A 27,222-nucleotide genomic window follows, 5' to 3' on the forward strand; every position below is an offset into this window, starting at 1 on the left:
CTAAATTTGCCATAAGGTGCTGGGTGACCCATGACTTGAAAGAATTGCACTTGACCTCCAGCTAGAATAGATGACCCGTCCGTCTACAAGCAAAATTTCATATCATACTATATGACTAATCGGATGGAACTTGATGTCTCCCATATCCTCCCAGCCGTCCGCACGCATCACAAAGCTCCCGGCTCCTCCCTCCTTCCGCGTTCAAAATCCACCGCATCCGTGACCCGCCTCTGCACCCACGGATCCATCTCATCCCGTGATCCCGTTCTTCTCGCGATCAGCCCAGAAGCAACCTTCCATCCGTGCGTTTCAGCCCGGCGTTCGTCCGCGTCTCCATCATGCCAGCCGACACATCTCAGCATGCCAGCCCAGCTGCAAGGCGTCTCCAAATCCTCCGCAATCACCGTGCTTCCCAGATGCCATTCCGAGCGATTCCAGCATCCCAGCTCCTCAACCGCACCACGTCCTCCCAGCTCCCTTCCATTTCTTCCTCCCGCAGTGCCCCAGCCACGGATCACCTTCCATTCCCAGCATCCCACACCTCTTGCTCCTTCTTTCATCTCCGCGATCCAAGCAGCATCCCCATCTCCTCTTCTTCCGGCCACAGCAGCGAATTAGCAGGGGATTTTTAGCAACCCCAAGCACCGCGTCCGTGAATGGCGTCCTCCCGTCGATCCCGCATCATCCTCCTTTTCCGTGATCGACGTTCCCAGCGATCACGCATCAAGATCTTCTTCCTTCCGCAATGATTCCAGCATGGCCCAAAGAAGCAAGTCCAGATCCGCATTCTCCTCCTCGTCCCAGCAACCGCGTTCTTCACGCGGTGAAAATGCCCAGATCGCCTTCCATATTCACGGCATCTCCAAGGGCTATAAGAAGAGGGGAAGAAGGCAGGCAGAGAGGAGAAGAGTGCTCGGTTGAGGGCCAAAGAAACAGAGTACTCGGTTGAGGGCCAAAGAAACAGAGTGCTCGGTTGGGGTGGAGGCCAAGAAACAAAGAAGGAGAGGCCATCGGCTTGTTCAAGGCGGAACAGGGGAGAGAAGAGAGAGTGTTGTGCTCTGTTTTCAACTTCATTGAAAACAGAGCATGGTGTTTCTTTCTTCCTTTTTTTTAGTTTTTAGCTTTTTGTTTTTTTTTGTTTTATTTTAATTAAGAGTAATGTGTTGTTTGTAGTTGGAATTTTAATTGAGAGCATGTTGTTTTGGGATTTTTAGTTTTATTTTAATAGAGAGTTTTATTTATACTAAAGTTTTTAATTTCTGTTGTTTTTAATTTCCGTTCCTCAAATTCTGTAATCTTTCTTCTTTTTTTTATGCAATACATTAAAATTTCTTTCATGCAATTGATGTTCTAGTCTTCAATATTCCTAGCACTGTTTTCATCCATTTTATGCCAGAGCTTTCTTTTTTTTATTAAATATATAAATGCTTTTTAAATCTAAGTATATGTCCTCTAGTTGATTTCAATAAAAATTAATTCTCTGGTAGACCAGGAAATCAGTCAATATCCCCGACATAATGTTTTTTTTCTTCCATCATTCAAAAGTCGATTTTGAATCCGAGTGAATGTTCTAATTTTTATGCAACTCCAATCGCCTCCCTGTGGATCGACCTCTTACAACCGCTATTCTTCGAGTAGAACAGGTAAGAGTAAAAATTTAAATTAAACTTTGTTCGTCGGTTCTAACAACGATCTGTCCAGCATATTTTTAGTTAGACAGAAATCGGACGAACATATATTAACAATGTTAGAGCTAGGAGTTGAAGCACTATGTTAAATCATTCCAGGCCCAAGCTTAATCACAGAGCTATCAATCCGTTAACGCTAAATTTGAGATGCCCCAAAATTCTTCTTAGAATTATCAAAAATAGGAGAGCCATAACTACTTCCAGTAGGCAAAGAATCAATGACATTCCCCTCTACTAGAAAACTAACTCAAGTCTTCCATAATAATACCCTTCAGATCAAGGTATTATCATTATTTTTATTTTTTTTTCTAATCGGTTTCAAAATAACTCAAACCACTACACTTCCGCTGCGCACTCTGATCTAACTCATCAAATTCTCTAAAGTCACAAAATGATTTCTGTCCAAAGTATCACTTTGCATCGAGACTAAGAAAATCCAAATTTTAAATTTTCAAGTAGAACTAGAGCAAAACCTCTAGATCTTTTTGTTCTCGATTTATATAGAGTATACTTACCATAACTAACCCCCAATCCTTTAGTCAAGTTTAAGGTCACTACATGATCTCCACAACCTTTTTAGAATCCAAAAAATATCTAGGTTTAATTTAAAGGGGTAATTCTTGTATTCCCTTAGCAATTTAATCAGAAAATCTACATTAATTTTCCTTCCAACAGAATTTACTTCAAATTCAATAAGTTAGAATTGTTGAGCCAATATCACTATGAGTAGGAATTAACTCTATCAACCTCCAGATCTTTCTTCACCAAGATTCTTAACATCCATCAACAATGCTATATATGATAATTCATGTAAGCATCTCATGACCGAAGTCTCTACTCAATATGACATTTATTAGTGGCTTCATCAACAATGACAAAAGATCCCTGCTTAAATCTTAAACCTAGGCTTGAGTTTTAAATTAACACATCAAATAGTCTTCTACAATTATAAGTAAAATCCAGTAGCCCAATCCAAACATGAGAATTCAAATAATTAGAATTCTCCCATCAATATGCATATTCCATGGCCTCAAAATAATCAAATACATCCATAGGAAATGGACCTATTTGCAATATCCAACATGCCAACACCAGATATAATCCACATACATTTTCAACTTCGAAGAACGGTCCTTTCAATATTATGAAATCTCCTTAGCTTACTCCAATACTAAATCAACGTATAAATCCCACTCTAATAATTAGCAGCAAAACCAAAAGTATGATCACGTCAAAACCCACATCAAATTTGAACTTTCAAATCATTTAAATAATATCTGAACATGGTATACTCGATATGCCATTGTTGACCTACACTTATCTTAGGTCAAACCTCTCTTATCATGATCAAAGACAATTTATACTTTCCTTCCACACTCATCGAAAACCAAACCTGATGCATACGTTTTATCACAATGCCCAGTGATCTTACACCTTAAGCACTGAATCTAATTGTCATGTCCCTAGTGATCATAACCTTAAGCTATGATATATTTCTGTCACGATCCCTAGTGATCTTAAACATATGCTTAGATTCCAACTGGTCACATTTTCCAATAATCTTAAACCTCAAACTTTAATGCCACTAAGGCCACAGTCCCTAGTGGTCTTAAACCTTAGATTATAATATCATTCTTGTTACAATCTCAAGTGATTATAAACCAAATCTCTGATAGTTTTTCTATCATAATTCTCCACTGATACTCACCTGAACATAAACCCTAGGATACCTTAACCTTAAGCTCTGATACCACTCTGTCACGCCTCGAACCCAGCACCCGGGTCCGGCACGCGACCGGCCGCATGAGCCCTAGAGCAGTGCCCTAAAGATCATGCAAGGCCTAAGATAAACAAAAATTCCAATAAATCCATAATTAATGTATTTAAAACAAACCAACTAAAATGTACTGATTTATTACATAATTTCAAATGTCCATAAATAAAAGATAGATTAACTTCTATCTATCCAGCAATCAGACTCCATGCTGATCTTATTTCTCGTTCCACCCAATGGTCTCTACAAATCCAGTGCCTCTGAAAAAGAAAGTAAGTGTAGTATGAGCTTTTCCAGCCCAGTAAGAATCCCAACAGCCACACACAGTAAAAATCATAAAATAATCAATGCATCAAATATATGTCATTTCATCATTTCAAAAGGCTCAACAAATAACAAATATATACACAAACCATTTTGTATACATAAATCCCTTTTTCACATTTCGTGATTCATTCACGTAATACCATGATTCCCAAGTCTTCAGACTTTTTACTTCTGGCGTTGGACTAACCAAGATCATGACCCAGTCCAAGACTGCACAAATCCCACGCATAAGCTCGTGGCAGCTATCCCACGCGTAAGCCCGTGGAGGCTATCCTACGCATAAGCTCGTAGAGGCTATCCCACGCGTAAGCCCGTGGAGGCTATCCTACGCATAAGCTCGTAGAGGCTATCCCACGCATAAGCCCGTGGAGGCTATCCCACGCATAAGCTCGTAGAGGCTATCCCACGCATAAGCTCGTGGCAGCTATCCTACGCATAAGCTCGTAGAGGCTATCTCATGACAAGGTTAGTCCAACCCATTTTACATGTCTAGTTTTACATGTTTAATTACATTTCAATCACGTCACATATTTTCATAATTTCTCAAAAATATGTTCTTCCTTCCCAATTTAATTATTTCAATACTTTCATAATAAGCAAAATGCACACCTCATAGTGTCATACAAGCTCAAAAACAAATAGCAACATACTGATAAAATATATCCAACGATAAATCCAATATATGCATAAATAAAGGTGCTCAGATGTAGGGATTCTTACAGAAATTGTAGACTGACTCAATCACGGATCCGAGTCACAACCTACTCGCTGGGGTGCTGAGTCCCCTGACCAAAATCTTCTGGCACCGCTGACTCTTCCCCTACAACATCAATTATATTTCACAACTAAATTATTTAATATTTAAATATTCTAAACCATAATTCACATCTACTATGGGGTCCATCACCAGATCCCCAAACATCTCAATCCCTCCAAATCTAAGGCAGTCGGGGTGGCCCGACTCCCACCCTTGTACCATCGGCCTATGTCGTCGCCAGCCATGGCCGCAGCCACGCCGCGACGATAATCGGTTCCGGTGAAGAGACCAAAAGAAGGGGTGGATGAGAGAGAAGGGTTCTTCCTCCACCTCTTTGGTCCAAGGGCATCAGCCAGGGTGGCCGTGCCCTCACCTTCCCCACCCTCGGCCACCATTGGCCGAACCATCGCCGGCCGCCCCTGCTGCAGTCAACGGCGATGGTGGCTAGCCAAGAGAAAGAGAGAAGAAGAGGTCTCCTCCTCTTCTTCTTCTTTTTCTTCTCTTCTCCTTCTTCTTCTTCTTCTTCTTCTTCTTCCACCGACACTGTCCCCTCCCCCTTCCTCCATTTCTTCCGAAGATCCACTGGCAGTGGCTCGGCCCCCACCCGACGGCAACCCCAGTGGCCCCCGACCGCCGCCGCCGTCGCCGCCGGTGGCCAGCCGACGCGAGAGGGAGAGAAGAAGGAGGTGGAACCGTGCGGGACGCCCTCGGTCCACCATCCCCATCCCCACTAAAACCCTAGAAATCATCTCCAACCCTCACACAGATCCGATCAACCCCCTTCCCGCCATGCATCTCGGCCATTCCGGCGGCCGGCGGCGGCGGAATCGGGAAGAGAGAGGCCGAAACAGGGGTACCCTATTTCGGACTCTTCTCCGACGATTCACCGGCCAAAAACCCCTCCAACGCCATCCAAAATCCAGAACAAGAAGCATAAGGAAGGGACCATGCTTACCTCGGTCCGGTGGGGGTGCTCCGGCGGCCTTTCCGGCGACGAAATCGGAGAGGAAACTCGGATTTTCCCCGCACGGGTCCAAAGCTTTTCTCCCGGTTTGTGGGGAAGGGAAGAGAGGCTTTCCGGCTTCCTCCACGGCCGACCGGTTCTCGGCTCCGGCGCTCGTTTTCCTCCGGCGATCGGCCTCTCCGCCGCCGCCGTCGCCCCTTGCCCCCCTCCTTTCGTCCACCCCAATCGTGCCTAGGGCACGATCGTGATAAGGGGATGGGCCCGGTCTTTTCGGGCCGGCCCGTCCCCCTTTTTTTTTGTGGGGGGGGGGTTACAAAAACTAAATTTACCTATGTGTAATTATAGAAGTACACATGATTTTTTTTTTTTACTTCCTCCCAATAGGTCTTGGTGAGGTAAGTTAATGGCCGATCTATACCATATGACAATGTTAGTTTTCTCACTAATGTCCAAAATAAGAAAATAAAAGATGCAACTTGTGGTATATTTTTTTCAGTATTTTTGTTTTAATTTTTGTTTTAGATAGAAATGATCATTAAATTGCAATGTGCATAAGGGGGAGCATTGATAATTGTGATTGATGTCTAACTGCATAATCTAGCTTTAGCATGAGAAATGACGAGAGCAGCAGCAATAACAATATAACCATTTTTTTCTGGTACAACTTGATAAGTTTTTTTAATACAGTCTTGGGTCGCACATTTCTCGTCTTTTTCTTCTCATAAGCAGCGAGAAATGAAACTAGAGGTATATACTTATCAAACATATTAATTTATAAAGATATGAAAAGTAGAAAAATATAAAACTAGAGATAAAAATGATAATAATGAAGCCTTAGCTTCTAGAATTTTCAGGCCACGACAGTGTTTGCACGGGCCATGCCTGGCATCATAAATACTATTAACATAAAATAAGAATTTTAAGGAACTCAGTTGATCACCAAAAATTTACAATGGGAAGAAATGAATGGGTCTAGCAATTAGACTTGAAATTGACTTCCTTTCTATGAATCCAAACCCAACATTCCATGAAATGTGCGGTCTCAAACGACGCCTCTGACAACATTAGATGTAATTTCTGCAAAATAAGACAAATGAAATTGGTTAAGCGATTAGGCTGGAACCTAACTTCCTTCCTACTCATTCCAAACCCAACATTCCATGAATCGTGCAAGTCTCAGACAACACCTCTGGTGACATTAGGTATAATTTATGTACAATAAGACGAGTTTGATGGTAATTCTATCAGAAGCAATACCATATACCCATCGTGCCTGACATATTAACTTAAATGAGTTTGAATTGGGCCAAAGACGTAGGACTAAACTTGGATTGCACGCCAAGCCAATGATTCTACAGCTTTCATCACTTTTCCAACTCCAACATACAATCATAATTAAAACCAATCCAAACTACAACTTATTTAACATTCTGCAAACACTGCCATAATTTGTACAAACATGTACAAACTCACTAGGCCTCGAACCACAAGGTACCCTGTGGACCCATCCAAATCAAACCATCGGAACGCACGAATGGCTGACAGGGTCCAACAAGGCCGGCACCAGATACTTCCTTCCGTTCACCCCCACCACATTGTAGCTCCCTCCGGTGGCCGGGTCCACCCTCAGCTGACCCGCGTAACCCGGGTACGCCCCCCTCCCATACACCCCGGGGCACGCCCCCGCCACCTCCACCGGTGCCGCCGCGTTTCCCTGGAAGAAACCCCCGCCGAAGGGGTTCGTCACCGCCCCCGCTACCAGCGTCGCCAGGTTGATCACCATCCCGTCCGCCCCCACGTCCCCGTTGGGCGGCCCCAGCGCCGGCCCCTGCGGCCCGTAGACCGGCCGGTGGAACGGCCACGCGCACTGCCCCGGGCACTGTCCCTCCGCGTTCCCCACCCAAATGTACGCCGCCCGCGCCCGCCCGCCGGCACCGGCGGCGGGGCGAGACGCATGGAGGCCGCACGCGCTCGAGCAAAAGCCCTCCACGGCCACGTCCTCGGCCGTGAGCACCACCGCGAGGCCGCTCCTCATGACGCCCAGCCTCCCCGCTAGCTCGGAGATTTGGGGCCTTCTGAGGTACTTGCCCATGGAGTAGTCTTCGTCGAGCAGTTGGTTGGTTAGTAAGATATGGGTATTTTTCTTCCCGGCCTCTTGGACGTAGGAGTCCACGGTGGTCCACCACTTGGAAACGGATGGGGCTGGGGTGGTGGTGGCGGCGGCGGCGGCGGTGGTGGGGAGGTGGTGGCGAGTGGGAGTGAGTGAGAGGAGGAAGTCAGAGATGATGGACCTTTGGGCTGGTGAGAATTTTCCATACCATAGGATGGAGATGGGGATGTGTCCCTCGAGCAAGGCCCTTCCGTGGTATGTTAGGATGGTAGGGGGTGGTTGATATAAAGAACTTAGCTTTCTGGACCCAAGACAAAGGTTCACAAAGCTGATAAGAAGCAGGAGAATGAGAGGAAGAGTTGTACTTCTAGGTGAATGGAGAGAGGCCATCGGGAATGGTGGTTGGGGTGAGAAGGGAGCAAGGTGATACCGTTAATATATAGGGGAGATTGGCCGGGATTGGGTTCATGAACAAGGAAAGAAGGATTCTCTCAATCATCTATCACGGGATTCCGGGTAAGAAGGGTGACATCTGGCGAGCATGACTTAAGGGTGGTGGTTGCTTGGGCTGGGTGCAACGCATAGGGATGGGGTGGTTCTCATAGATTTCGCTGTCGAGCTGCATGCGAGGGAAGTGGTTGACAAGGGAGAGATATGGGTTGCACGAGGACACGGCACCTTGGCTGGCACGTGAAGCTTGGTTTCTCTGCTGCATTGAGCGGAGATCCTATACCAGATACGGCTTGCACGAGAAAATGGCCCTGCATGCATGCCTTTGCCTCCTGGGAAGCCCTTTTCCCACTCAAAATCCATTTTTAACAACCTTCAGATTATTACAAGTAGACAGTGTGCAACTGCAATATCACAAGAAATTAACAAGCAGATAGAAAGATTGTGCATGTACTATTAATGAAGATAGCATGCATTGTCAATTTGTCATAGCAAACAGGATTTCTATCTTTCTACTAGAGGGGAAGAGTCACACTAACACATGGCAAGTCATACAACTCATGAACCGTCTTCTAACGGCGCGCGCGCACACGGAGTCTGATTTTGGGGAAAGATATCAAGGCAAATAAGCACTTCCTCGGAGCAATTAACCTGTCTTTCCTTCTACATCAGAAAAAAAAATGCTAGACTCTGATGAAAGCAAGGCAGCAAAAAGAAACTGCAACTTTTCCGAGCTTATTCTAGCTGAATTTTTTTACGTCCTTTCGATTCAAGTTTGTGTATGTATGATACACTTCATGCTAGGGAGAAAAAGTATGTCATGGTACACGCAGGCAATTTTCACCTATAAACTCGTAGATTTAGTGCAACTCTGGAAACAATTGTAGACGAGCTAGTTTCAAATATTCTTGAAACATGATATGGGGCATACATTTTTAAGTCAAGATGTGTACTTAGATTGTGAACAATCAAGAATTAGATCATTCGGAACATGGATTTAAATATCCTGGTACTGTATTTTTTCAACACAAAAATAAGACAGAATGAGCTGTCTTCTAACAGCAGAGCGAGCGAGCGAGAGAGAGAAAGAGAGCTGGTGAGCACAGCGGCTGCTACAGGAGGAGGGGGGAGTTAGGGTTCATCCTCCCCATTTACTTCACGAATCCCGAATTCATAGACTCGGGATTCATGTACCGTATGGGCTTTTAATTAGCATCTTAACGGATGGTCCACTGAAATTCTGAAGAGATAGTCAAGGACCGACTAGGATGCAACCTGGCTCGATGATCGGGATACAGGATGGTACGGAAGACCGATACACCTCCATACTGCTATTTTTTAATTCTTGATTTGGAAATAAACGAAGGTATACTAATACATGTTGAGAATGACATCATACCATTTGTTTAAAACTACAATGGTAAGAATGAATCTAAGTGACATACATATAATCAATAGAAAACTTACTCCGAGTACCAACTTCCCTGCAATGCAACAAGATAACAGCATCTTTGTTATGCACGTTACAAAGTCGACCCTTGATAGAAAGCCACTAAAGCTGGTGGTATATATCACAAAAACATGAGCCCATTGTGCTAATTATTATCATACAAGAATATCACAACCATCTTGGTGTACCATGTAGGTCACCAATACACTCCAGAACAGAATTCATCATAGAATACAACAACCTGGTTTCAAATCCTGGACCTCTCCCATGTGGAGAGGGGTGCCAACCAAGTCTCGATACATCAGGATAATCAATAGTCAGCAAATTATTCCTCATAAACTCCATCGTATCGCTTGCAATGTTTCACTGAATACTTCTGTGCAATTCAATTTTAGTTCAAATCCAGGAAACTGCTGCAGAACATAGTTACCTTCCAGAGACGCCACATCCTGCTTCGTAACTGGCATGAATAATGCTGAAGGACTTCCCACTTCTGTCTGTAGTGCTATTTACAATGCTTCGAATTTATATTTGTGAACCAATGTGAGAAACTCATGGCAAGTTAAACTAGTATATTGAGTTGAATGTGTGAAACTCAGTTTAATCGCTGTATTTACCTGATGGAGTGACTTGCAATAGTTCTCTCTATCTATAGCAAATATTGCAGATGAACTTGTCAAATAACCAGTCCTTCAAAGAAGAATTTCTCTAGAGGTTCTCGACCTCATAGCCGCCTGCAAAAAGATCTCATCTCTTTCTGTGAAGATTGTCATCTTTGGACAAAATCATCCCTTCTTCCAAGAGGGCGTGCCAATGCAACTACTATGTTCACATGCAAGGGATCTTGCCTTCGAGATTCATATTCATAGGTAGTAATCTGACCAACCCAACTCACTGAGACAAAAGTACTCATTATCAATATCTGTTCATTCTTGTAAGCATTGACCATTTTTGGCTTAGCTATTTTAATTCCCTAAACTGCTTGTTTGCAGGCCTTACTGTCAACCAAAATATGGGGCACTGTACTCGCACTTCCATCCCGCTACTAATCCCATCAACCAACCAATCTCTCAGAACTATTACTTCATTTTGATCTTTGTTTCGCTACTATAGTAGTAGTCTTCGAAATCAAATAACATATCAAGGTGATAATGATCATGAATACACAAATTTAGCCTATTGCACATTATGTACACTTCGTTCATAAAGTTGTGGCCCCCTAGTCCCTCCATTGCTCTAAACTTGTGCACCACGCCATCAACTTCAATCCAACTATAGCCAGGATCTTTCTTTATTCCTCTGACATCCATAAGTTCTCTGACCGCAGCGGCAACACCCCACTGCCCAATTGCTGAATAGATACTAGCTAATGCAACATATGATCCTGAGCATTTAGGCTCTAATTCAAACAGTCTCCGCGCAGCAATCTCTCCTATCCTAGCGTTCTTCAAGAATCTACATGAACTCAGTAGAGCTCCCCATACTGAAGCTAGGAATCCACACTTACTCCTTAAAATAAACTCATAGGCTTCACATACCATCCCTGCCCGTCCCAAGAGATCGACCATGCAGCAGTAATGCTCATTTTGAGCTGGTATTCCATAGACCTCACGCATCAAACAAAACAATCTCCAACCCTCATCAACGAACCCAGAGTGGCTGCAAGCAGATAGGAGGCATATGAAAGTAATGTAATCCGGGTGAACCGAAGCCAACTCCATCAAACTAAAGACCTGGAGAGCCTCCTCTGTGCGGCCATGCTTTGCATATCCATCGATCATTGAATTCCACACAACAACATTCTTTGTAACGCCAATTCTATCAAAGGCAACACGGGCTAATTCCAAATCTCCACACTTTGCATACAAATCAACAATGACGCCTTGAATCATCTGATCAGATTCCAACCCCCTCACTATAACTTGAGCATGGAATTGCTTGGATGGACTCATAAATCCAGAATTAGTACACCCACTAAGCAATGCAACAAAACTAGACTGGTTCGGCACTAACCCCACCAAAAGCATTTCCTCAAACAGAGAGAACAGGCCCCCTACGAACCCCACTCTACCATAACCCGATATCAAGCTATTATAGCACACCACATCCTTGTGCTCGATTCTATCAAAAACCAACTGGGCACCCCCCAAGTTCCCATTTTCAGCATATAAATCAACCAGCGAACTGCCAACAAATGCATCCGAGTCCCAACTCCTCTTCACAATGTGGGCATGGAGCTGCTCTCCTTGCTCCAGCGTAGCCCGACTCAATACCACCGTGAAAGTATATCCATTCGGCAGGACACCGCCACATAGCATCTCCACAAACAAATCCATCATTTCCCTCTGGCATTCCTCTCTATCGGCATAGGCCAGCAGCATGATGGTCCAAGAAACTACGTCCCTCTCGGGCATACGATCGAACACCTCTCGGGCTCTTGAGAGGAGGCCGCACTTGGCGTAGAACCTAACAAGAGAGCTCTCGGAGGAGGCGTCGCGAACTTTATCTCCAGAGTCTCGGACCATGAAACCGTGCACCTCCTTCCCGGACCCGACGGCGCCTAGCAAGGCGCAGCAGCCGAGGACGACGGTGATGGACAGGTCGTCCGGCTTGTGACGGTGCTCGACGACCATCTCCCGGAAGAGCGCGAGGGCCTCGCCAGGCCGGCCGTCGCGGGCGCGCCGCCGTATCAGGGCGGCCCAACCAGGGGGATCTCGGTCGGGCATTTGGTCGGACGTGGGAGCATTGCTGGAGTGGGAGCGGGGGAAGTGGCGGATACGGGTGCCCCCCGGGAACAGCGTAACGGCATTCGCGGCGGAGGACCGAAGGGATGGAGGTGTGATAGCGGTGGGTAGAGGTAGTAGCATTACCATGGACTCCGCCCAAAGAAATGGAAGGTGAACAGGTATCAAACGGTAGCTCGTGCCAGCCGGGTCATCCTTTTGTACAAAATTGCCATGTGCTATGCACGTGCTTATGCATTTGTAACCCCACAAGATTTGTTTGGATGTTTTTATCAAATTAGACTGAAAATTCTATAAAACTCTAGCCTATTAGTCCTTCTATCTTATATTTTCTAAAAGTCCCTCTAAATTCAAATCAAATTTTAGTCTTTAGAATGTTGAAAAAAAAATACAGAATTTTTGGACTGGGTGGTACTTGGTTGATACTGAGTCGTGCTTAATAGACAACTTAATTTATGAATTTTATAAAATTTTTAGCCTAATCCAATAGAGATTCACAAATCGACCATCAGTGTATGATATAATCTGCGTTGGACCTGCAGACCCGATTTTGACCTGCTGTCATGGCCGGCTCTTGTGCTACCGATTAACGATGCTTGCACCGGGCCACTTTCTCAAGGACTGATATTCGTTTCAGGCCGAAGAGAGAACGGGAAGAAGGAATGGGAGACCAAGAGCAGAGAAGATCAAAGTAGAAAAAAAATAGGGGAGGGCAAGGCAAAAATAGGTCAAAAGAAAGAATAGGGGAGCAACGAAAGAGGAGATACAGATATCTTGACCTCATTTGACCCGCTATTATGGCAAGGTCATGGGTCATCGGTCCGACCACGAGTTAACCACGGTCCTCGAGGTTAGTCTGCTCCATGGATTCAGCCACCCTTCTCCATAGGGAGCAAGGCTAGAAGAAGAAGAAAAGGTCCTCCTGGACCAGCCACCCTTCTCTATCAAGCTTCTCCACCGTATATCAAGCAACGAGAGGCGCAAGCCTGGTAAATGCAACTCCCTACCATAGATCTAGCAAAGGCCAGCATTTCATCATGATGGATCCGGCAATGATGGACATGGATCTGGCGACAATAGGAATCTCCAAGCATAAATCTTTGATCACAAGCCCCAATCAAATGGTGGTGAGCTCCTCTGCCGGAGGCACGGGTACTCTCGGTTGCGGCAACCATCCTAGAGCACAACGCTCCCCTCTCCCTTCTTAGATAAAGAATTGATTTCTGTTTTTTCTAGATCTAGTGTTGTCTGGTTACCTGCATTTCTAAATAGCTGTATTGGTAGATGTAGTCACGTCTCTATTTGGCTTGCATATGAAAGTTGCAGCTATGGTTCCTCTATTTGGTTAACTAATATGGAGAGTAGGTGAATCTAGGGTTGGCAATTGTGTTGGTCATAAATTCTCAAATCTAAATCTAAATATGAGCTATTTATTAAATAGATTGGGATTTGAAAGGTAAACTCTTTATATTTAATAAGTACATAATCCAACCCGACCGGCTAACTTATTTAATAAATCAATCATATCAAGTCAAGTCCAGTAGCAAACCTATTTACCTGCTAAATACGTTTATAACCTAATTATCCTATATCAAAAATATTTAACTATGTAACCTGTTTGGCACATTTGTGTTGCTGTTCATCTTTTTTTTTTTTAGCACTAAGCAAGTGTTGGTTGCATATATGTCACGAATAGATTAAGAAGTTAACCATTTTTTATAGTAGGTTAAATAGATTTGCTGCTGGACTGGACCAGACCTGCTTATTAAATAAGTTAAGCAGATCGGTTCAAGTTAGCCTACTTATTAAACATAGCATGTTCAGATTTCAAATATAAATTTGTTTAATAAATAAATTATGTTCAAATTTGAAATTTTCGGATCCGACCCGTATATAATCTGACCCAACATGATTGACAATTTTAGGAGCATCTAAATCATATAGTTCCAAAAAATAAGGATTCAATGTTCCTCTTATAATATGATTTACCATATTTGTGTATTTTATAGGATTGTCAATTTGAAAGCTTCCTTAAATTAAAAAATCCCTCTCTCTTCCACTAATTACCTGCTCTCACCTACCATGTGCGTATAATTCCATGTAATAAATCTTAGATATATTGATAACCCAAGATTGTCTCATCATTATTAAGACAACTATTAAAGAAATAGATCTAATTTAAAAAAAATTAAAATAATAATTTGCTCATTACATCCATAATATGATAATTTAAGAGCTACTCAAAAAATGTTAGAAGGTAGACACCATCACTTCCCTAGAAAAAAGAGGTAGTTACACATCTCATTATGCAACTACCACCCTTAGCCAATTATTGGGGTGTCTATTATTTCACTAGCTCGCAAGGGACCACAAAAAGCCTGTCAATCAAACACAAACCAGGTGCAATGATTTTCAAAATTATGGGGCTATACTTGAGAAGCGGTACGACACATTACATTAACAAACATGTTTGGTCCTCATGGTCTCCAAGAAAAGTCCGAACCGTCCAAACCTGCAAATATTCTCGATTGTCTGATACGTCAATTGGTCCATTGTATTTTTATTTGAATGAATACCAAAAGACTGCAGGAAAAAAATAAAAGAATGGAGGGTGTTTAAAAGGTGATTATTTCTCGAATTCATTTAAGCAGCACATGTGAAGGAATCCTGATCTGAATGCATTGTTTAAAGTCCTCTTTTACATCTTGATGTCACGATCCCGCCATTAAAATGAGCAAAAACTAAAGAAATCATGAGATAAGCAGTCAGCTCGGTGAACAGAACAAACGCAAGAGAAGCTAAATAATTGATGGAAGTTGAGATTCCATTGATCAAAGTGAAATATATAAATTTAGCTTAATGTTGGCACGAGCATTCTCTCTTTCTCCTGAAAAGTTTCTGAAAGAGAATCAAGAAGAATATACTGAGCAAAGAACATGATCATTGGCCAGCCAACAATGGTCTTTATGTCCCAAGAAAATCTCAATTATTGAAAGGACCCATTCTTGTACATAAGAATTCTTGGATTCATTTCCTTGTTGAGGTATCTACAATATAATTATCAAAATACAAGACATTTGTAACATAAAGGATAATAAGAAATTTCAATACTGAGGATTGTTCCCAAAACAAACCCATGTTGATGCAGGAAAGGTGGACAAAAAGGAAGAAAAGCGATATAATTACCTCAATATTGATATGTCTTTTTCTTTCATGTTGAATCTTAAAATTTGGGCATTAATGCGGTGGAACGCAAGGTCCTAGGCAAGGCCTCCTTTCACATCAAAATGATTTGATCACGTAACCTAAATAAATGGGCATGAAATGAAGGCATTGATGCCTAGAAGAACTTGATTTAGAAAAATCATGCAAAGCTCAATCCTCCTGCTAAAACTTTCCCCTGCATTGCTGGCATAGCACGACACAATAAGATTAGTTATTCATAAATTAAACCAACCAGCAAATCACACCAAGGGCCACATGGTCTGGGAATATGCTAGAGTAAACTTATACAAAGTTTGGGTCCTTTAGGGATGGCAACAGATCGGGCATGGATCAAATAAGCCTTACTCGTACTCACTCCACAATTTGGAACCATGTACCCATATTGACTCTTTATCCATCCTAAGGAGGGATGTGGTAGGTTGGACAGGTTTGACCAGATAAAATTATAGAAATTAATTTTTTTTCACGTACAAATCAAATTACTAAAAAAATAAAAAATAACCATTATTACTTCACATAATACTAAATAAAAATAAATTTAAGATATAGAGCATAACAAACTAAACTTTAAAAAATAATAGAAGTACAATAAATAAAAATATTATTCTTTAGAAAATCATAGGACAAATACATGATCATAATATGTGATCATAAAAAATAAAGGATAACAAGTTGGTGGATAGAAATATGTGCATAGGAGTGGCGAATTGGCTCTGCGGCTAGGGTTTGAAATTAGAAAGAGAGGGGACGACAATATGATGGGAGTCATAAAATGAATTAGTGGAGTGACTAAAGCATAAGAGCAAAGAAGCGGGATATATATTCCAATTGAGTCCGTACCAAATTTTACTATTCTACTACAAGTTTTGGAATCAAGACCTGTACCCGTTGCTAACTCTAAATAGGTCGGGTAAAACCCACCTTATTAGAGTAAGGTCAGATTAGGTTAGGTACCTAATAAACAGAGTAAATGTCACCCCTAATCATAGATAGATACATGGTGATGGAAATCAGAATTAAGACAAAGTTAATGAAACTAATATAATTATAAATTCTACTTCATCAAATAACACACTATAAATATAATTTATAAATACGGTTTGCAAACTAGTTTTTCCTTTTCTATTAAAAGAATTGGTTATATAATTTTCCTTAGAAAAAAAAAAAGTGAGCTATACTCTTATATTCATATTTGTAATGTCTCTTTCAATGTTCTTATTTCCCCCTTTTCGAAAGAAAAAAAAGGCTGACAATAATATTTTCATAACCACATTAAGTTACCCTACAAAATGGACTTTGTGTCCATTTTGGTAGCTAAGTGCTACCACTTAGGCATTGAACAAGTTATTATAGAAGTGTAATCTTTTGTACCAAAAAGAAAACGAAGGGTACTCTATCGAATGTCAGTAACATGGGTGAAGAGAAATGGTGGAGTCATTTTGTCAATTTTTTTCTTGAGAAAGAAAGATTAATTCGTGACTAAGCATTTGGTTTCGTCTTTTGAACGTACTGAAGAATCAGGAATGCCCTTCTACAGTAACTTGCATTAGTCTCCACCCTTTTGGGTTCAAACAGTGCTAATCAAATGAAAACAAATCAGCAGAACAGCTAACCAATTTTTAGTATATGTAAATTGACAAAATAACTGGAAATGTTTTTGGCAAATCATTATATTAGTTAGGTTTTTAAGTTAAAGAACTCGGCAATTAATGTAACTGCGGCACAAAAAAAAAATAACTGGAAATGCACGTAGATTACTCTATGAATGGTGCGTATGTATATTATAAATAAAAAAGTTATCCGTTCTTGCACAACCTTGCACAGACATTACCATGCCCCCGGTATGTCATACTTACTGCGCAATCATGATCCATGAGATTGCTGTGCTTGCTACGGATGATGAGTTAATTAAAACCCTTTGCACAAAGAAAACAAATATAAAAAGCAAAAAAGAAGCTCCTAAATTATATAAGGAAACAAAATGCACAAGCTACATGCAAATCGAAACAGCCGGGTTTAATAGTGACACGAACACCAAAGGATCACTTGCAAGGTAGAGGCTGAACTCTTCCAAGATTAGTGAACTGGGAATTCCATTTAAGCGCAGCCTATAGAATACCTTTCAATTAGGAATAGTAGAAAGATCTCAATAATTTTTTTTTTTTAGATCAATGTGTAGAACGATATACTACGCAGAGTAGATTAACCGTGCTGGCCCAAAATCTAGCACAAACACCAAACAAAAAATTAAAAAATAAAACATTGGAATAAAAATAATAAGAACAGAAAAAAAAATTTCCTATCCTCGGACATTTGAAAGTGCAGAAAATTTTCTATAGCATATTTCTGTACTCCAGCATCTTCTAACACATTTTTTATTCAGATTCTTCCAAATTTCTGCAGCTTCTTTGTACGAACAGTAGACATCAAAAAGTTCATTAGACAGTGTACTCAGAATTGTGTGCCTACAGACTTTATTTCCATGTTCCCATTCTTTGAGTTTAGTGTCAAAATCTTCAGACGCTTCTATCGGTTTTGACTGATTTAAATACCAAGCAAAATTAAGCATATCTAATGCAGAATAAACACGTTCTTGCCATCTCTTAAAATGCATGCCATTGAAACTCTCAATTTTAGAAGTATCAGGTATTGATCTAGCAGTAATCATAGCAGAATCCATAGTAATCTATTCTTAAAATTGTTACGAAAATAACAGATGGAAAGAAGAACTTATCGGTTGAGGCTTGATTTCACTGTCCTTAAGAATAGATCGCACCCCTCTGAGAATGATCTCGGTGTAGCAAGTAATGGCGGCCTATCCTCCAGGATACAACAGCCGGGTCACTCCAAGCGTAAACTTGCAAATGTAGCGATACTATCGAATAGCCCAGAACCGCTCAGGAAAACAGAAAACAGAGAGAGTATAAAGAGAAGGAAGATAAGATTTGCTTATATTAAAATGAGAAGAAAGAGGTGTTTATTTAAAGACACGATGTTTTACCAAGAGACACAAAAACAAATCAGGCTCAAGCCCAACTCCCGCACAGGAGGGGTCCCCCCTTGCGCGCGATGATCGAGAACGCGCCCAATTAACATGTTTCCGAATCGGATCCGCCAATTTTGGCTTGGACCTCCATTGGGCTCATACGCGCGCGGGCTACTTACTTTCTTTGCTTTGCTAAGTTAAAAGGTTGAAGACTACATAAAGACCTTTTGAGTTTTATCTCTTTCCAATATGGAACTAAAAAAAGTACACTAGACAAAAGACAAAGAAGGGAAGACTTAGAATTTTGAAATATTCCAACATCTCATGCCACCCTAAAGGAGACACCAACGCCTCTATTTTAAATAGAGCATCAATAGATGAGATGTTTGATTCCTACTCAAATTCATCACCCACCAAAAATAAGACTTGATTACTACTAAAGGATAAGAATAACTATCACCCTCTAAAAGATAAGACTTGATCACACCATTAAAAAAAAGTTTTTTTCGGCGTTTTTTAGAGCATCTACCGATGCTTATAAGCGTCGGTAATTTTGGCGTCGATGCATTTCAAAGCGTCGCAAAAGCATAAGGTAGGTGGGGGTGGAAATTTTTTTTGCCAACACTTCGAAAAAGCGTCGACAAAAAACAGAAGTTATACCGACGCTTATAAGCATCGGCCTATTTTGGAGTCCACCAACGCTAATAAGCGTCGGCATTTGCCAAGCAACTGTACAAATAAAATGCTTTCAAGAATTCCGTTGTCGATGAAGAAGTGAAGAGAATTACCTAATCATGCTTGGGAAATTCAAGCCTAGACGCTTATAAACTCAAAAAATTCAAGTTGGAAACCTAATAATATTTTTTTAATAAATTATAATAAATTACATATAATCTATATTTTTTTTACAAATTATAATAAACTACAAAAGATCCCTTAACCCCATCCCCAAATCCATCTGAGTTCCATTTACAAATTTACAACCCCTTAATTACATCCTCAATCTGAGGATGTTTCTTTTTCGTTTACAAATTTACAAAATTTACCAACAAAAAAGAAGCGAAGAGATGGTTGAGGAAGCTCATCCCCAATCTAAGCTTCTGGGGTGCTCCTCGCCGTCGGGATCGACCTTTGGGGTGTGGATCGCCTTCGTGGCCTCGAAGACGGCAGGATCCGGGGCTAGGGTTTCCATCCTCCTCTCTCTCTCTCTCTCTCTCTCTCTCTCTCTCTCTCTCTCTCTCTCTCTGAGCGGCAAGATTTCCTTTGCTGGGGGAGTGGGGGTTTTATAAGGGGACTTGGCAGGGCGTCGTGGGGACTCTGACGATGCTTTTAAGCGTCATCTCCCATGTACCACCGACCTACTCTTCTGGCCTCCGACGACGCTTTTAAAAATGTCATCTTACACTTTATCCTGCCGATGCAATTAAGAAGCATTGGCAAATTTTGGCGCTAGAGCCAAAATTACTGATGCTTCTACCTCGTGTTGGTATGTATACATCGGTATTGCTCTTTTTCCTGTAGTGTCACTACTAAAAGATAACTATCACCCACTAAAAGATAAGACTTGATAATTACTAAAGGATAAGTATTCTAGTAGAACAAAACTAGGAGTAGAATCTAGAATAAGTAATGATTCTCAACATTCCCCCTTCTTGCAAAGTCCATGTTGACAACATTGATGTTGTCGATGTCATGAAACGTCATAGCAGCTATTGCCAGCATTGCCGCAGTAACAATATGTAATAACTTGTCGAACTAATAACTGAATAGTAGAACTTCTTCATTGTCTCGAGCGATAACTCCTTTGATGGCTCATCCTTGTCGATGCATATGTTGAAATTGATGATGTTCTACAATACTTTTCCTTAGCATTGACTATACGGTCATAATGTCGAGATTCCAAGCATCCAGCTTATTCGAACGAGTATCAGGTTGCCCGTTATAATCACTACTTACCAAAGCATTGCTTGTTACCTGCACAACTATAAAATCAGCAGTAAAGCTTGGTTGTATTCATATACGTCCACTTGAGCAGCTTCAAGTATCTTCATACAATTGGATTTTACACATGAAATCAAATCCTCATGTATAAAGTCTTCTGATAGCTCGAACTTTGGAGTAGCTTTAAAATCAATTGGTACACTAAAAATCTTGTCAACTACCAAGGCATAACATGAATCATCTCCACCAAGCATGTCTTCTTCCTACTTGATCACTAAAACTACTTCAAAATTAGTTAGTTTTTCAATCTCATGGCTAACTAAATATCCATATCTTGGATAGCTTCGATACAAAACTCTTCTATATTATTTGATTTCTCAGTATGGATCTTTAGAGACAGATCAACTATACCATCCTTTGACTCTTCTTGAGCAACTTCAGTCATGATCTCTTCTGAACTTAATATAACATCCATATAATCAAGCTCCCTCTGCTCTAGATTCTCTTCTAGACCTGACTGACCCTCAGACTGATCAATTTTGCTTTGCTCTAAGTTTTCAAAACTTGAACCAATCTCTAACTAATCAAACTTCTCCTGATTCAAATTTCTATTTTTAAACCAATTTTGTTCTTGATCATCTAGATTTCTAGGGAAGCATGGAACTAGAATCTACTCTTCATGCAACTTATGTTTAAGATGTCTCGGCTTACTTGAATTTGAGTAGACGACCGCAGGAATATCCCATACTTTCTTTGTCTCTTGTATATTCTAAATATGGAGATAATTTTTTCTATCAACTAAAACTTGAATAATCCACATCACCTTCCTAGATTTTAGATTCTACTTTCTACTTTTTTCTTGCAATATCATCGTTGGAAGTATCTGTTGGCATCATTTTTAACTCATCCAAGATATCTCATAAATCTTGTCCTTTCAAATAAGACTTGACAATAGCCTAATTAGAAAATAAATGTTATTCAACTTATTGAGAGAAGCGGTCGTAGCGAAAGTGGCCATATTGATTTTGGTGAAGTCAAGCATGTTGAACCTATTAAGAGAGAAGATAGTAGCATCAACCATGATGATTCACCTTTTGAATCATTAAAACAAGAGTCCACACACTTGCACCATTGTCTATCGAATTATCGAAAAGTCTTCATTCACGCCAAGCTAAGAGCACACGAACTACCAACAATCAAGTCGCCGCTCCAAAAACGGTGCTTCAAATAAATCTGATCGAAGCTACAAACCACTCAACCACTCTCCAACCTCGCTTTGATACTACGTAGAATAGCACGTTGTGTGGAATAGATCGACCGTGCTGGTCCAAGATCTAGAACAAATACTAAACAAAATAATATATAAGAGAATCTAGAAGAAAATTAATTAGAAGAGAGAAAAAAATATTTTATTAGAAAATTGAGACACACTAAGTGCTCTCTCTCACTCCTCACCAAGAAGGACAACTCTCACCCTCTCCTTCTCTCTTTTCTCATGCCACACTAAAGGAGACACTAATGATTATTTTAAATAAAGCATCTTTTTAAATAGAGCATCAATGGGTGGGATATTTAATTCCTACTCAAATTCAACACCAACTAAAAGATAAGACTACTAAAAAATAATGATAACTATTACCCACTAAAAGGATAACTATCACCTACTAAAAGATAAGGCTTGATCACTATTAAAGGATAAGGATAACTATCATCCACTAAAAGATAAGGCTTGATCACTATTAAAGAATAATGATAACTATCACCACTAAAAAGATAAGACTTCATAACTACTAAAAGATAAGTATTTTAATAAAAAAACTAGAAATAGAATCTTAGCATAAGTTAGATAAGTAATGATTCTCAACACAATGGATCCATGATCTGAGATTTAGATTGAAATTTTGATGAATTCTTAGAATACGGGTCGGAAGAACTGATCACTTGATTTCTATTGAATATTTCTACATGAATATCTAAATAGCCCTAAAGAAGGGGGGAAAAACAATCTCCTTAGCTCAGCTTGAAGCCGTTCCCGGCTTCACCAATCGCACATCCAATTTGTTAATCATAGATTAGAAAATAATTAGTAGATACCGATATTTTAATAGGGATGGTAATTGGGTCAAGCTGGATAAGTTATGGGTCATATAGGATAGATAAAAAAATCTATCAATCTAAATTCCATCAAGATTAAAAAATTTAGATCTAAATTTGATCATTTTACTATATTGATAACATAGATTGATTTATAACGAGTTAAAATAAGTTATATAAGTTAAAGGGTTAACAATGGCTGCCCATATATTTTAATCCACAAGTATATCCATTCATTTAAACGGAAGATTCTATGCAGTCTGGTCCATTGCATTTGTATGCTGTAATTTTTTTCTCGTCCAATTCCCGAAATACCCCTCCTCAACTACCTCCCCACCAACTCCCGCACTCATGTCGTTCCACTCCGCCGCTATAAATTCCCCCGTCACTTCCTCTTGAGCTTCTCAGGCTCCCTCTCTCTAATTCTAAACAAAGGAACGAAGAGAGAGCAGAAAATGGCCCTCACGAGCGGCTCCACTCTCTGCATCACCAACCCTCTCCACCATCTCTCCGCCGCCGCCGGCGTCCAGCAGCCCCACCTCCCCTCCCTCCTCCCCGCTAAGCCCCGGCGCGCCGCCCCCCGCCCGATCGCCGCCATCCACACGGCGGAGCCCGCTAAGAACCCGGCCGTCGCGGAGAAGCTCCCAGCCTCCGCCTCTGCGGCGGCTCCAGGGAAGTGGGCTCTGGACAGCTGGAGGTCGAAGAAGGCGCTCCAGCTGCCTGAGTACCCGGACAAGAAAGAGCTGGAGTCGGTGCTCCGGACGATCGAGAGCTTCCCGCCGATCGTGTTCGCCGGCGAGGCCCGCCACCTCGAGGAGCGCCTCGCGGACGCCGCCGTCGGCAAGGCCTTCCTCCTCCAAGGAGGCGACTGCGCCGAGAGCTTCAAGGAGTTCAACGCCAACAACATCCGCGACACCTTCCGCATCCTCCTCCAGATGGGCGCCGTCCTCATGTTCGGCGGCCAGATGCCGGTCATCAAGGTAAGATCCCTTTGAAAACCCCTCTAATCTGGATTCTCGGCCATCGTATGGTCCGGATCTGGGGTTCTGATTGTGGTTTCGGTGGTGGCGCAGATGGGGCGGATGGCGGGCCAGTTCGCGAAGCCGAGGTCGGAACCGTTCGAGGAGAGGAACGGGGTGAAGCTCCCGAGCTACAGGGGAGATAACATCAACGGCGACGCGTTCGATGAGAAGTCGAGGGTGCCGGACCCCGAGAGGATGATCAGGGCCTACTGTCAGGCGGCGGCGACGCTCAACCTCCTCCGGGCCTTCGCCACCGGAGGCTACGCCGCGATGCAGCGGGTAACGCACTGGAATCTTGACTTCACCGAGCACAGCGAGCAGGGTGACCGGTGAGTTGCGGGGAGATTCGTCTGATCGTCTCATCCCGATCGATCAGAAATTTAGCAGCGTTCGCACGTATCAATATTTTACTATATTATTTTCCTCTTTGGTGGAAATGCTTTCCAGGATCAAGGATAAAAGGAAGTTAAATAATATCTTTTAATTAATTTTTTTTAATGATATGGATCCCTATTATCTATATGGACAAGGAGACACTACATCACAGATCTATTGAGGTTAATCATGAGCCGGTCGTAGTGCTTGTGATTAGATTTAAATGAATTTGAACTTTTAATCTGATAGCTTAAATGGCGGTGTGCACGTGTGTTTAATTTTACATCGGTTATTTGCTGGATAGATTTTAGGTAGAATCCAAATAATACCTTTCGTGTAGTCATTTTGGTTGAGGTCCTAGGTTCTTACGTAACCATCGGCTTTAATTCTTTTTGATCATTTGTTCGGAGTTTTCTTTATTTTTGTTGCAAAGAGATACGGTTTTTATACTTTTTTTGGGTGAAATTGCTGGAGATTTCCACACAAAAAAAAAAAGCAATTTCCATAACTAATGTTTATTTTCTTATTTAGTAATCAAAATTTTCGGAGATTTCTCGTTATTACTTTTATTTCTTGAGAAAAGATGAACTTTTGAACTCTCAAATAAACTATTAATAATCTTATATGCTTAATTTTGAATCAAGTTTTCTCTGTAGAAGTTGCATCGGTCCATTTATTTGATCATGAAATTGGTTTCCAATAATAAATGTACATATTGTTAGTGGATGCATGTTAAGTCCAATATCGACAAATACCAAATTGGCTACCATAGTTTGGAGTTAGGAATTTGTGACATTTAGAAATATAAAATATATTCCCATCATCACATGAATTTCACTCTTCTATTTGCTCTGTTACTTCTTTGCTACATGACATTACTATAATTTTCTTCTAATATTTCTTGCTTTGTTCTTTCTGTTTTATCTTCGGTTTTCAGAATCCAGAACCTTAAATCGTTTCCATTTATCAATATTTATGTTGTAGCGGGAATGTAAGAAATATTTGCCTTCAACATCCAAAAAAGAGTCGACTACTGAGTCAAGACTGAGACCTGTTCTAGTTACCATTATTCTTATCCGAAGTCCGAAATCTAAGACTTGCTCATTATTTTGCTGTGTTGGCGGCAACGACGTTGCAGGTACCAAGAGCTTGCTCACCGAGTGGACGAGGCGCTGGGGCTCATGTCAGCGGCAGGGCTGACAGTGGACCACCCCATCATGACAACGACCGAGTTCTGGACCTCTCATGAGTGCCTCCTCCTCCCTTACGAGCAGGCCCTCACTCGCGAGGACTCCACCTCTGGCCTCTTCTATGACTGCTCTGCCCACTTCCTCTGGGTCGGCGAGCGCACCCGCCAGCTCGATGGAGCCCATGTTGAGTTCCTCCGTGGCATTGCCAATCCCCTTGGCATCAAGGTAGCTGCAACGTTTCAGCTTTCCCTCCAAAGAAAAATTCCCATTAGCATGCGATGTTTTGGTGACAAAAAATAGGTGCTTTGATGGGTGAATTGATGCAGGTAAGTGATAAGATGGACCCGAGGGAGCTGGTGAAGCTGATAGAAATACTAAACCCCCACAACAAGCCGGGGAGGATCACAATAATTATAAGGATGGGGGCTGAGAACATGAGGGTGAAGCTCCCTCACCTCATCCGGGCGGTCCGTGGGGCAGGCCAGCTCGTCACCTGGGTCAGCGATCCCATGCATGGCAACACCATCAAGGCCCCCTGTGGCCTCAAGACTAGACCTTTTGATGCCATCCGGGTATGTCCAGCTTCCATCTCATATGTCATTTTATCCAGAATTGTATGTAAAGCTCTTGCCAATATACTGCATTTCATTTTTAAATAATGATCTCAATTAACGTTTTCTCTTTTTCTAGACTGATGATGAATTTCTAACTTTGATCTCTTGGAGTAGAATAAAATTTAAGTTTGAAACAATAAAAGCTATTTGGGAACCATGAAGTGCATAGCTTTCATGTAGTTGGTTTTGAGGTGGTAGTGTCTGTATTCTGTGGCACCTCATAGCAACTAGACCCATCAGGAAAAAAAAAATGTTTTGGGATGTTAATTTAGCATTTCTTGTTTAGCAACTTGCATGTGCAGCCTTTCTTGGATGTGCTACCCATTTCTCAAGATCTCTTTATGGTCGGACCTAATTCTTCATCAATCATCTCACAATAATTGAGACTCCATCTCACATGGACCAAAGTTGGTGGGGACTTTTAGGGGCATGTTCCTATTGCATCTTTAGGGTCCACAATTACAGTTGAGGTTGTAGGATTGAGACGATCTTGAAATTCTTTAGAGTTTGTTTGGATATTCCTGCAAGAATATCCTGTAGGAGTCAAGCTTGTTGTCTCACCCAGTCCGCATCTTTTAAGGGTCCACCAAAGTTCCAGCCTAAATCCTAATCTGTGGACTTGTTGGTCTTCAAGACATAAGCCTTTCATTCTTTCCGTGGGATTCGGACTAAGGAGGTGTTAGGTTGATATGGCCATGCTCAAATTAACTTCTTAGTCCACGAATCCATCAAGAAATTCAGCTCAGATCTTGCTGAATTACTCAAAATAGGCCCATAAAAGTTAAGAACAAAATGCATCACCCTTCACAAAATTTGCTTAACAAGATGGAAATGAAAATCTGTTGCCTTATTGCTGGTGATAATGTCGGCTCCTTTCTTGACAGGCGGAGGTACAAGCATTCTTTGATGTGCATGAGCAGGAAGGGAGCCATCCTGGAGGCATTCATCTGGAGATGACAGGGCAAAACGTGACCGAGTGCATTGGTGGGTCTCGGACCGTGACCTTTGACGACCTGGGCTCACGCTACCACACCCACTGTGACCCAAGGCTCAACGCATCTCAGTCATTGGAGCTTGCTTTCATCATTGCAGAGCGTCTTAGAAATAAGAGGATCCGGTTGCCGCGCTTCACCAATTTGAGCTCTTTGCCCCCATTGCCTTTCTGAGTGCATGAAGTTCGGTATAATCTGGGATGTCTATCTCGGTATCATTGGTTGATGGTTTCTCTGACTATAAATCATATAAGCTTATGTATCGTATTAAAGTTATATGTTCGTATGAGTGCGCGTTAGAGGGCTGGGTTTCGGTCTTTGATAATAGAATAAAAGCAGTAGAATGGCCGCTGTACATCCAGTGGTTGGGTTGGAAGTCGGTGTGGCTGAGGTTCTCCCAGAAGGCAGTAGTGTGGTTGGTGGGGCTAAAACGTGTGATGCCATTTTTATCACACAGATTTAAACAAAAGTGTTCTTTCCCTCCCACCTTAACGTTCCTTGTCCATTTTTATGCGTTCA

At 41.7% G+C, this 27,222-nt stretch overlaps 3 protein-coding genes and 1 long non-coding RNA gene across 4 annotated transcripts; 1 reads left to right on the forward strand and 3 right to left on the reverse strand.

Annotated features, from left to right (window-relative positions):
• Nucleotides 1-3,535: 3,535 nt before the first annotated feature.
• On the reverse strand, nt 3,536-4,578 carry LOC120104886. The gene is made up of 2 exons (XR_005507238.1): nt 4,510-4,578; nt 3,536-3,722 (listed from the first exon to the last, which is right to left on the reverse strand). It is a non-coding gene; the product is annotated as an uncharacterized LOC120104886 (long non-coding RNA).
• A 2,213-nt stretch (nt 4,579-6,791) lies between these two features.
• LOC103717957 (protein PHOSPHATE-INDUCED 1-like) lies at nt 6,792-8,081 on the reverse strand. Its single transcript, XM_008806541.4, has one exon. It carries the CDS (start codon nt 8,008-8,010, stop codon nt 7,024-7,026), a length of 987 nt encoding a protein of 328 aa, XP_008804763.1. The 5' UTR covers nt 8,011-8,081; the 3' UTR covers nt 6,792-7,023.
• Nucleotides 8,082-10,599: 2,518 nt separating this feature from the next.
• Nucleotides 10,600-12,393, reverse strand: LOC103717981 (pentatricopeptide repeat-containing protein At3g12770-like). Its single transcript, XM_008806577.2, has one exon. It carries the CDS (start codon nt 12,391-12,393, stop codon nt 10,600-10,602), a length of 1,794 nt encoding a protein of 597 aa, XP_008804799.1.
• Nucleotides 12,394-22,913: 10,520 nt separating this feature from the next.
• LOC103717958 (phospho-2-dehydro-3-deoxyheptonate aldolase 2, chloroplastic-like) lies at nt 22,914-27,222 on the forward strand. The gene is made up of 5 exons (XM_008806542.4): nt 22,914-23,490; nt 23,584-23,861; nt 25,046-25,322; nt 25,424-25,669; nt 26,596-27,222. Exons 1-5 carry the CDS (start codon nt 22,966-22,968, stop codon nt 26,875-26,877), a joined length of 1,608 nt encoding a protein of 535 aa, XP_008804764.2. The 5' UTR covers nt 22,914-22,965; the 3' UTR covers nt 26,878-27,222.

Source organism: Phoenix dactylifera, unplaced genomic scaffold (assembly GCF_009389715.1).
Source record: "Phoenix dactylifera cultivar Barhee BC4 unplaced genomic scaffold, palm_55x_up_171113_PBpolish2nd_filt_p 000139F, whole genome shotgun sequence".
NCBI lineage: Eukaryota > Viridiplantae > Streptophyta > Magnoliopsida > Arecales > Arecaceae > Phoenix > Phoenix dactylifera.

Excerpts from the sequence above, each read along its gene's own strand:
- LOC103717957 (XM_008806541.4), bottom strand. The coding sequence starts at position 8,010 with ATGGCCTCTCTCCATTCACCTAGAAGTACAACTCTTCCTCTCATTCTC.
- LOC103717981 (XM_008806577.2), bottom strand. The coding sequence starts at position 12,393 with ATGGTAATGCTACTACCTCTACCCACCGCTATCACACCTCCATCCCTT.
- LOC103717958 (XM_008806542.4), top strand. The coding sequence starts at position 22,966 with ATGGCCCTCACGAGCGGCTCCACTCTCTGCATCACCAACCCTCTCCAC. Across the intron at positions 23,491-23,583 it reads GCCAGATGCCGGTCATCAAG|ATGGGGCGGATGGCGGGCCA; the intron begins GTAAGATCCCTT and ends GTGGTGGCGCAG. Across the intron at positions 23,862-25,045 it reads CACAGCGAGCAGGGTGACCG|GTACCAAGAGCTTGCTCACC; the intron begins GTGAGTTGCGGG and ends ACGACGTTGCAG.